Source organism: Planococcus citri, chromosome 2 (assembly GCF_950023065.1).
Source record: "Planococcus citri chromosome 2, ihPlaCitr1.1, whole genome shotgun sequence".
NCBI classification, from domain to species: domain Eukaryota; kingdom Metazoa; phylum Arthropoda; class Insecta; order Hemiptera; family Pseudococcidae; genus Planococcus; species Planococcus citri.
Window position 1 is genome coordinate 36,525,514 of NC_088678.1, and position 12,450 is coordinate 36,537,963.

A 12,450-nucleotide genomic window follows, 5' to 3' on the forward strand; every position below is an offset into this window, starting at 1 on the left:
AGGCTGTTGAATCAGCAGTTGAATTATATCTGAAGAATTCGAAACATTAACAAAAAATTCATCTTCACAATTTCTCACTGCACTTCCTTGTCAATGTGAAAATCCACGCAGACGAAAACAAAAACTCTCGACCAACTTACGTATGTACGTATTCGACCGAAGGCACGTTTTTAATTCGTTGTCATTATTAATGAGTTGATATTATTTAGAAAAGCACATATGAGAAGGTTTGTCCTCGATCCCATATACCGCAAGCACATATTACATACCGCTTCTTTTCGTTTGTAGCATACGTAACGTACGTATTATATACCTGGTAGGTAGGTACTTATTATACGTATAGGTAGCATGTGTTATCTTTTACAGATCTATTTTACTGTGTAAGAGAGTACTCTTGTGGCTTACGATAAATATCTGCCATGAGAGGTAAAATACATAAACCTCTGGGTTAACTTTGGTCTATACAAATATACCATGTATGGTATGTTTCTGCAGGTACCTCATACATGTTGTATGTGGTAATCACATACTATGTACGTATATGTAGATTTAAATTTGTACGTATAAGCGATGCGAAGATAAGACCGGCAAAATTGTTTTTTAAAATAACTTCCTCTTTTTTTATATGTATTAATATTTTTACTCGTTTTTTTTGTACTTAGGTAATCGTCAACGTCGTCGTTGTCGTTGCAACGTATCTATCTACCTACTGAACCAACACACACGGTGGGCTTGTGGTACACTCGCTGTTTTTTTTTTACAAAAAAGATCACGATAATAAGCCGCTTCAAAAAAAGCTGAAGAGAAAAATAATCTCTTGATGACGTGTATCAACTTTTAGGATCGTTTTTCTTTCTTCTGTACTTGCATCTTTCGTTGCATGCGGTATCAGCAATGCTATGAAATAGTATATTATGCAACTAGGGAGATAATGTGATCTTCAACGAATTTTGAGGTTTATTTCCCGAGCGAAGCGAGGGAAGTAACTCAAAATGGTTGGAAATCACATTATCTCCCCAGTTCCATAAAATATTTTACGTTTTTTAGGGAGAGAATCGCTAATTTGTCCGCCGAGCGATTAGCGAGCGGGAGATGATGTAGTAGATTATCTCCCTAGAAACGTAAATGAATATAGCGAGCATTTACTCCATTTCTGCAAGAATTACCAAATTCGTTACAATTATTTTTTCAAATCCGGAGTAGGAATTTCAAGGGGGAAAACACATACTTAGGTAGTTGAGTGAGCACCATAAGAACTTTAAAAGTATGGCCTAAAATTACTGAAAATTTCCGGAAATTGATCATACTATTGTTTCAGTAAAATTGAGAGAAATATAGCAAAATTCGTTAATAAAACAACTAAGTTGATAAAATGACCTGTAGGAATGTGATTTTCATGTAATCATCAGAACGTAAAATTGATGTTTGAATGAAAGGAATTGGATACAACCATTCAAGATATTGAGAGCAGTGAACGATATAATTGGTAATATTATAATATTAAAAACCTTGGACAAAACAATTTCGTAATTACCGGTATTTGGTAAACAATCACCGAATGAATCCAGTTACAATGGTCATAAATCCTTAGTACAAACAACTGCATGGAAACTGGGCACAGTTCATAAATCAACCAATGGTATGTGATACATCGAATTGTATGTTTTTGGTGATGCGATTTCATGTGTCGCACGAACAAAACCCCTTTTTGAACTTTTACCCGATTCGGGGAAGTGCTGAGGGTCGTGGATGGGGTCCAATCAAAAATCTGACGTCATATTCGTGTTCAGCGTCACCAAAAACATACAATTCGATGTATCACATGGGCCAGACCTTTTTTGAAAGTTTCGCCCAAATTTGGGGGGAGGGGGTGCTCCCCCACCATAGAAAGATCTCATCTCGATACTTGAATATTTAAAAATATCATCAAAAGATACATCTCAAAAATTTTTCAGAATTTAAAATGGTAGCACGCTCTTACAGCGCCATTTTAAAATTTGAACTTTCAATTTAAAAGTTCAACTTTCAACTTTTGAAAATTTCAAAATGCTTAAAAAGTTCAAAATGCAATGCCATTTCGAACTGTTAAATCAGTTTTTATCAAAGTACTATAGTTTTGGAGAAATGCGCTGCTGTAGTTCAGTACCTCGAGACAATGTGAAAATAATGGAAGGCCCCCCACCCGCCCCCTGAGAGGGCTGGTACTAAACTGATTGCGGGTTTCTTACTTATTGGGTGGGTAGATATTGTAAAAAAAATTTGAGCGAAATCGAACGACATGACTCAAAAACGTTGGTCGAATCAACATGGAATGACCCTACTGTAATTATTAAGGGAACCCCTATTTGACATGCTGTTTTGAGGAACCTCAACTCGAAGGGGAGGGGAGTTGCAGCGATATGAATTGAAGCACAAACAAGCACAAACGAAATACAAACGATTTCATCAATTTTTTCCCCTTAATTTCCATTTCCAACCACTTTTTCAAAAACCATTTCTCCAGCCCCCCCACAAATTATCCTCATTTTCTTGGAAAGGGGCGAAGCACAAACAAGCACTAACGAAGCACAAACGATTGCCACCATTTTCAATCCGATCGGCGGTGGTGGGGGGGCTCGCATTTCCCCAGCCCCCCCACAAGGTGTCCTCATTTTCTTGGGAAGGGGCGAAGCACAAACGACGGGACTTGAAGCACAAACAAGCACTAACGAAGCACAAACGATTGACACCATTTTCAACCCAATTGGCCGTGGTGGGGGGGCTCACGTTTCCCCAGCCCCCCACAAACTTTTCTCAATATCTCCGAAAGGGTTAAAGCACAAACGACCGAACTTGAAGCACAAACAAGCACTAACGAAGCACAAACGAATGACCTTACTTAGACCCTTTTTGGCGGTGGTGGGGGGGGGCTGGGGAAATGCACCTAAAATATCCCAGCCCGCAGCATTTCCTTCGCATTTTATCAATTCAACGCGTGAGAGCAACATGTAAATAAACTTTATAGTTATACGTATAGATATATGTACCTATCATAAATAGCAGAAAGTTTTTGAATCGAGATTTTCAAAAAAAAATCAAAATAGCACTAATGGCACTGAATTTTATTATTACGAATAGGTACTAAAAAATTATTAAAATTCACCTTTAAAAGATACCAAAATTCAATCTGATCGAGGAATAATGTGAACGTTTGGTTTTGCATCCATATTTCAAACTTTTCGAATCGATCGGTGATTATGTCGATCCGTTCTGCAACATCTAACGAATTCGTGGATTTTCTAGTCTAAAAAATTCAACCAAAATATATAGTCCTTGTGTGTTGATAATAATACGCGATGACGAGGACCCCTTGCTGGCGGAAAATATCAATCCACAAACGATACCATGGTGTAAGTACTACATTGAGACTACACCTATAATTCACACTCAGGGTAGCTGACTTTCTAGCCAATTGGATCGATTAAAGCGGTGTTGTATAAAATATGATCGTTACCGCCAATGAAAATCTGTATTTTTCTTCAAGATTGATCATTTAATATCAGTGCACAATATTCAAAAATCCGCCGAATGTGTAGAATCGGAACGGTTCTTAGAACTGCCAAAAATCGATTCTGAACCTAGGCTGAAAATACGACTGCAAATCAATTTTCACTTTTCTTCTTCGATTAGATTAACTTGTGATGGTTTAAATAACTCAAATTTGAATTTTTAAAAATTCAGTCAAGTTCAAAATACGAAATTCAACGCTTGTAGCTAATGTTGCACTTCAATTTTTTTCGTTGGTCTCGAATCAATAATTTTCTGCCAAATGAGATAGCAATTTCCATAAGAACAAAAAAGAAGTTGCTCATGAGAGCGTTGATATAAAAGATATACTCGTACTCGCACTCAAATAAAATAGCCCAGAAAGGATTTTCCAGACATAGCGCATTGTGAATGACTTTAATTGTGATTAATCCTTTACGAATTATCTACATATTGTAAGTTGGCATTGATTTTTCCTTTGATCGGAGGAAAATCAAGCTAAGAACCTGCCATGCCACTAACTTCAACTCGGAGGATAGCTCCAAGCTTATTCATCATAATCATAGGTAATATTATATCATTTGTCCACTTAGTATTTTTAAAACATATTCGCATATAAGTGGTAGATCCACGTCTACGCACGTTCTATGTAAAAATTAGTCTCTCGCTAGGTTTACTCTCCCCTCGCATATGGTTCTCGCTTCTGCGGAATCGTCGACGACGCCATTTTCGTAATTCGCGTACAAAAGTTTCGAATCGCTAGGCATGTAATTTTTTTTCAGCTCGCAATAAGTATTACGATAAGAATCGACAAAGAGGCGCGCGAATCGTTTAATACGAGTACGTCTCTATTTGCTCGAATGGTTTCACGCCATCTGGAAATTTCCAGACAAAATAAAATTATTATTCAGATGTAATCTTCAACGTACGTCGAAGAGTAAACGCCTCTGTCGCGTCGTAGTCGTCTTCGATGAACAATTTTCTCGTTTTGTCCTTTGTTTTTTTTCTATTCTTCCCACCACTACACGTATTGGTAAAGTTTCTCTGCTCGAGTCTGCGAAAAATTCAGCAGTCTCGAAGAATATCCACCACACCAATAGTAAGTCACGACAAGCGACGGCCAGAAATATCGAAGTTTGAAATTTTCGAAAATCACGGGCAACGAATAAGTACCTACATATAGAGAAATAGAGAAATTAACGCGTGTGTAGAAGCACTGCGCTTGCATACTACATGTACCATGTACGAAACGAATTGATGGAATTTTCGTGTTAAACTGCGCGAGGTTATAGTGCCAACGAGTGGCGAACTTGTACAGATATACGAGTACGATATCGAAGATATGTACCTACAGAGACAAATGGCACAAAAAGCGTTAGCAAAAGTTTATTTATACGAATGAAGTATACGTATATGCAGCGTATAGGTAAGGTACTATTTCATTGGGTTAATTTTAAACGTTTCGGTATTTTCTTTTTTCACTCTACACCTCGTCCTTTGCCATCAGATACCTTCCATCCAACCTTTTACGCAACTTTGTTATTCAGTTCGGGTTTACTTACGTTAGCAGATTTTAATTCGTTACGTAGTCAACATAGCTTAGCAGCTGCCGGGGCGATGGCATTGTTGTTGTTGTTGTTGTTATTCTGTAAAATAATTTAGTCGAGATTTGAGGAGGTGCTAACAAGCGAAGAGGCAAGAGAGACGTACGCCTTTTACGATTTTTTAATGGGAATAACTTTTTTTTTTTTGGGACGAAAGTTTTTCGTAGAATTTAAAAGTTTTTCTTCAGTTTTTAATTATAAATTTTTAAATTAGCACCGCCGCGCCGAGCTGAGCCGAGACTTCACAGCCTTCATCGACTCGTATAGTACGTCTTACTATCGCGCGTATTACTTCTCGATACGATCGATACTTTATTACGTATTATGGTAAATTAAATATTCTAATATTTTGTTGAAAACCCCGCTCCCATCCCCTCGTCATTTGATAAATTAATCTTTCATGTTTCATTATTCCTGAGCTTTGAAATGAACAGAGAAGAGAATTATGCACGGAATTCTACACCACACGAAAAACCGATTCTCATTTCGTATTTTGATCAAACCAATCAGTGGATTCCACCCTAGTACACATCAAACACCATGATGGTGATGAAGACAACTTTCTGATTTTCTTTTTGAAGAATCCAAAAATCCAAAATATTAATCATTTTTTTGCGTTACAGGATTCCGTTCATAATTATTCTTTTCTCTTTTCATTTCCAACCTCAAGAATGATGAAATGATGAACATGAAAGATTAATTTATCAAATGTCGAGAGGGAGTGAAGGGGGTTTTCAACGGTATTAGTCAGAATATTCAATTCACCATAATAATCATGCGCTAATGAAGCATGGTAAGTTGTAATAAAGTATGGTAAGTTTTGATTTAAAAGCAATAGCATTGTAATTTTATCATATCGATACATATCTCGTATTATCGATATTGAGTGCATGTGTATCAATCAATAAGGTATCTGACTAGTCAAATTTCATATCACAAATGAACTCTTCGATTCAATTTTTTTTACCTTGCCAACCTGATTATATGATCAGCATTCCGCTGTGTATGAACGATAGGTAAGTACCTACAAATTGAAAACATCAATCCACATCAGAATAAGAAAACCTTTTACACATCAATTTTCATAAAGCAGGTTTGAAAGAATTCAACGCATTTTTACGATTATTTTATCCATCAAAGGACATGAAAAATCCTGAAAATGATTCCATTTTACTATTTAGGTAGGTACCTACTTATGTATGGCTGAAAAATTTGGCTCACTATCAGTAATTCAGCATCAATTTTCCGCGTTGAAACAAATGCGATCAAATGAAGAAAATTTAATGGATAAAATTCATTCATGACTCCATCTTCATTTTTTTGGAGGATTTTTCGTAGGTACATTCGACACCCAGAAAACATGTACAAAATTTGAAAACATTTTCACCGCACAAAATGTCTGTCATCATAATCGCATAATGTTTTTACCCACCACTCCTTCATAGACAGAATTAATAACATCGAATTTCGAGTAAGTATTTGCAACTTTATTTAAAATTCAAATTTCAATGTGGTGAGGATCCAAGGGGTCGAAAATTAAGGGTTAGTTTTCATTAAAATCAACATTTTGAGTGAGTTTAATTCCCACAGAGGTAGGATCCAATTTTGCAAATTATTTTAGATTTGCATTACATCTCTATTCTTATCTTCCAAGATCACAAACCTCAGAGGTATGAAAAATGTTGAGGAATTTCATGACCACTATCAGAGCGCTAATACCAGCTTAAAACTTCTCTATATAATTGCTTTTAGTTGCATCTGTTCGCTTGGAGCACACTTTTTGCACTAGATGTGCCAGGCGTGCGCACTAGGGTGGGTCGTTTTGAAACTTTTTTCGAATTTTGATGGACCCCAGCAAAAAATTATGGCCAAATTACCTCAATAAGACGCGCGAAAAATTACAAATTTTTCAGTCAACGTTTTAATCTCTTAGCTCAAACTTAATGTTTTAAAAATTCAAAAAAATTTGAATGCGTCAAAAAATTGATTTTTTTCATCTCAGGTAGTCTTATTAGTGCCCACAATCACGTACATTGTAAAGGAAAAAACAAATATTTTAAGAACTCTAGCATTTTGTAGATAAAAATAATGTTTCGCTTTTCCAATGGCCCAAAAGCGATCATGAAAATTGGAAGTACTAAAACATGCCAAAAGACCGCCTAAACTAAAAAAAAATACAAAAAAGTTGAAACAATTGAATTTTTTTAAATTTTGAAAACTTTTGAGTTCGAGCCAAGAGGGTCAAACGTTGACCAAAAAGTTTGATTCTGTTCCTGCGTTTTATCAAGGTCATTTGGCTACAATTTTTTTTGCTAAAGTTCATCATAATTCAAGAAAGGATGAAAAATGGCCCATCCTTGTGCACATCAAACACCACGACGCGATGGTGATGAAATTTCTGATTTCTTAAAGAATCCAAAAAATTGAAAATAATCCTCAAATTTTAGCAGTTTTCAAATCAACAAGAGCCAATTGATCCAGCAATTTCCGCAAGGTGGTAAGTGAGAAAGATCACAGCTCCGCTTCAAAATTACTACATACTATCCACACGTAGGTATTTCATGATAAGGTGGTGATTTAAATACTCATATTATTTCAATTTGAAAACTATATTTCCCACACAGTGATTTGTGCCCTAAACCTGCGCCATTTCTCGATGAAGTCATAACTTTCAATTGTGATGAAACCTCATCAAAATCGTGTGGTATCCGAAACGGATATGTTCCGTCGCCACAATCAAGTGTAAGCCAATTATAATCCCTCAGTGGTGAAGACTGCTCTGAAGAAGCTAGATGTAATTCCAGCGAGTCTCACTTACTCTTACTACATATTTCACTGTTTCATCTGTATTCCGATTGGTTGAATGAAGCTCAACCGATTAATGGCCACTGAGTAGACCAAAATGCGTCTCACATGTGTATATTTTATTAATTAAAGTTTTGTGTAGTAAAAAGAGTGAAGTAACTACTTGGTATTTATGAAAAAGGAAGACAAACAACACCAAGTTTCATGTACTTACTAACTAATACCTATCTCACACAGTGAATAATTTTTTTTCTCTGATAACATAAATGGGTCATAGATCCTTATCCCAAATATTTTGTATTGATATGCTTGAACTTTTTTTTTTTTTTTTTTTTGAATTCTGATATAGATCCCATTTTACATATTGAATTGCAATTTTTGAACAAACTGCAAAGGGAAAATGCTTCAGTTAAAAATATTCTAAGAAAGTTGAAAAAGTTTAGAAAAATGCACAATCTTTCTCTTCTGCGTAGATTAAGTATCTATAATTCTTCTCTTTGAGAGCGCTACAAAAGGGCTAAATGTCGATAAAACTGTGCGATGACCTACCCTAATAAGTAGTAATTCATTTCACTCAAGAAGTCTATACCTAGGTACTTGTCTTTTTACAGAAGCATTATTGATGTAAAGCCAACATTTTACTTGAACTTCCATTTCAAAGTAAAAAGAAGAGAAGTAACTACATAGAAGATTTCTCATCAGATTACTTAAAAGTATCAAATAACGAGCAATTTATTACTCGTTTAACCATTAGAAGCTCGACACGACGAGTATTTACCCCAAAATATAGTATCTAGTAAGCAATTTTTAAAAACTGATAATCTCGCTCAATAAAACAGCGATAAAAGACTGAATTCGAATACACAACTAAAAAAAAAATCAGCATCAGTCGGACGATGACGAGAAATAAAACGGCACACACGTACGTCATACGCACAACTACAAAGTACGAAAGAAACCCATAACCCCATCGTCACCGCCGGGCCGGAAGAAAGAATCAAAGAAGAGTGTAAATAAACAACGAGGTTAATCTACCATCCGCAGAGTAGAATCATCGCAGGGGTACAGGGGCAAAATATGGTTCAAGATGAAGGTACTTCTAGCGTCACGTCAAACGCCATCGTCGCAGCCGCTCCTGTCGCTGCAGCCACCACCACGAATGAATGATAGTGTCAGCTCATCAATCACCAGAAATGGATACTTTTTTGCTACTCTTTTTTTTTCTTTTCTCTTTTAAAATACTAGAACGTCATTTAGAGTTCATTTATCTTACTTTGTTTATGTATCTAAGACTACACCGTTGCCGATGCTGCCCCTGCTGCTTTGGTACCCGTCAAAAAGGACGATGCTTACGAAGTAGAAGAGATTCGAAGAGCGGGGCAAATTTTGAAAGTTTTTCTTTTTAACGCGCGCGGCCTTTTATTGGAAGCCGGTGCTCGAAATGTTTTCCGGAAAAATGATGGAAAATCGAGTGGTGTCATATAATATTTTTTTCATAGGTGTGTTATCTCGACCTAGTGTAAGATTGAGTGTTGGATGTGATCCGGAAGTTCTCTCTCAGCTGTATGTATTTGGATCTTACACACCGAACGAGTGATGCGACGACGACCGACCATGTAATACGAGTAATGAATCATTTGGTACCATAAAACGACAACAAAAAAGTGCAGTATGTGGCAACCACGCAGAGCTTTCTTGCAAATGTAACGTGCACTCAACAATCAACATTCATTACACCTCAAACAGATAGAATATGTAGAAGTACATCCATCTATAATTGAATTCAAAAAGCTCTATCCAATTTAAACACCAAGACTAACTCGAAGAGAGAAACCTTACCATCGAGAAATTCTCTTCAAATTACGAAACAAAAAATGTGAACTTGACATACTCAGTTTGGCAATTGATGACCTTAAATCACAATGACTCACGATGCTTCGATACCTGTAATTGACTGATTTCAGCCGGGTCAAGGTCAACTTGAAGGGGATAGGAGGTCCAAATTTGACGAAAAAATAACAATAAAACGCCTCGAAGCGCTTACCTGGTTTATCCAATTCGTTGAAAAATTCCTCGATTTCGTTCTGAGGATGGTAAAGCTGCTGCATACCGTGAACCGTTACGGTCAACATGAGCATCAAAATGCGATGCATGACCGCAACTCCCTCCACGTAGCCAACTACCGATCGCGTTCACTCGAATCGGTAGCTTTTCTCGTCGTTCCTGTAACAGAAAAATTGTACAACATGATCGTTAGAAAAAAAAGAAGAAATAAATAATAAAAAAAAATGAAAAAAACCACACGCCGTAATAATATTACTATCGTTTATAACCAAACTAAGTTACCTATATGATTTTTTTCGTATATTTTTATTTTCTCTATACGCCAACGACGATTGTATTGTTTTATTAGTAATTTCTCTCTTTATTTTTTCTTCCGTTGCTATTTTTTTCCTTATTCGTTTCATTTCTCTTTTTTTTTTGGCTCGATATTAAAGCCATTGAAAAGGAAAAAAATTATCGAATGACGCGGTAAAAGGTACACTATATACCTTTGCCAAGGTACTACACTACCGACATTTCTAGTCGTATAATAACGTCGTCGTCGTCGTATTCGCGCGTTCGGCTGTCTGCGTTTATTATTGCTCTTGTCACGCGAGACATTCTCTCTTCTCACCCGCCTCAGCAGAGAATTCTTATTCTCAACTACTATACTTACAAATGGGTTACCAATGCCAGTACAGTATAAGTTGGTTATAGGCCTCAAATCTATCAATTTATCGTCGTGAATACCAAAGCAATAGTGTTTCGAACAATCACGCATACGAACAGACGCGTTTGTAAGGCGTGAAAAAAATCCACCAATTTATACGTATTATACGAGTGAAAGAAATTTACACTTCTTTTTTAATCCTTCATAGAACATAGAACCTTAGAAGCAATATCAATTCAAATACACTTCCATTCTACGTACAATTTTCTGTTCCAAATTCTCACACGAGAATTTTACGAAAAAAAAATTCAACTCATTAGAAAAGTGAAGCAGATATCCTACATTCAAGTACAGCTTTCCAGTCGACCAATTTTTTTTCATCTACTTGCTCAATTTTTCACATCCACCGTATAGAGAACATTACGACCTAAACTCGTAAAAATAATGGCCACAAGAATCTTACAGGTGCTATTCAAGAACTGCATTTGTATGCTGATCATTTAGTCGGTGTGTTATTCTGCGTAAAATACTCCCCAAGGGTGGAAATTTTTCATCGATCCGACCGCACAAATTTAATAATTCATCGCTGCGGTGAAAATTGCGTAAAATCGTGCGCGAGGTTCGTTCTTTCAAAGGTATCAATTCTATTGTCCCTACCGCGAAAAATTCTGTATCAAAAAGGTAAAAATTCGATAGAGTAAGTTTTCCATAAGTCGATGACACAGTGAATGAAGTGAAATTTTGATAGGAGATATCAGACCTTTTTTGTAAAAAAAAAACATTAAAAAGTTTGTGAAGAGATTCATCGCCAAAGCTCAGTCGTTCCACATGATGAAAAAGTTTAGCTCTGAAAATAATACTCAATTCTTTATTCATCACTCAGAAATAGCAAGGAGGTTTCGACGCATCATCTTTTTCTCCTCCTCATAGTTACCCCTTTTTTTTTCATCAACTCTACGAAAAAGATTTTTTTTGAATACCTAATATTTCCACAGATATAAGTTGCGGTGATACAACCGCCTTTACGAATAGGACAAAGAGTTCGATGAATTATTATCTACACACCAATTCATTATAACGACATGAAATTACATTTCATCTTTCCTTTCATGTTGAAAGTATTGCCTATACTCATCCATTTTAAGGGGCAAAATCTCATGCATTATTTCGCTAACTTTTTGTAGGTGACAAATTGAAAACAAAGAAGATCAGCCGTATTTTTGATTCATTAAAATTTAGGCCAGAAATGGAGAAATGTTGTCTATACCATATTTTTGACCTCTGTCTTCCCTCCTCCCCGAATCGAAACGGTTTTCAACACTTTTGCTCATTTCTGGAGCCTCTAGTCGACTTTTGAAAGTTAAAATTTCCACGAAATCTTACCCAATGAAATAGAACTGCCTTAATTAGCTGAATATCCTATAATTTCAACGAGTTGAGCCAGTTAGTGGTTATTTCAAGCTATTCTGGAGGCCCCCAGCTACATTTGGGAATTCTTGTTTTTGAAAAAAATGTCTTAAAATCAGTCCAATTCAACTGCAGCACCTATAAATGCAATTGATGATTGTTCGTACCCCAGTTCATCGATTACACATCATTTTTCCAAAATCAGTTTCTGCCATTTCGGAATCGTACATTTCTCCAGTACTGCGATTTCATTAAATATTGTTTCTTTTGAAAATATATGATGCTGAACCGGAAAAAACTGATTTTGGAAAATTGATGCATACTTGATTGGTCAAGTGGGCCACAAACATGCACCGAACAGGCGATTATTACTTAAGGATCATTTCGACGAATTGT

At 36.2% G+C, this 12,450-nt stretch overlaps 1 protein-coding gene across 12 annotated transcripts in view; it reads right to left on the minus strand.

Annotated features, from left to right (window-relative positions):
* LOC135835594 (MAM domain-containing glycosylphosphatidylinositol anchor protein 1-like) overlaps window positions 1-12,450 on the minus strand; it is a 378,701-nt gene that overhangs the window by 344,452 nt on the left and 21,799 nt on the right. For all 12 annotated transcript variants that reach the window (XM_065349940.1, XM_065349939.1, XM_065349937.1 and 9 more), the window contains one exon: window positions 9,979-10,157. In XM_065349940.1, the coding sequence (XP_065206012.1) occupies window positions 9,979-10,087 (109 nt within the window). In that variant the 5' untranslated portion in view covers window positions 10,088-10,157. The remainder of the gene's footprint in view (window positions 1-9,978; window positions 10,158-12,450) is intronic.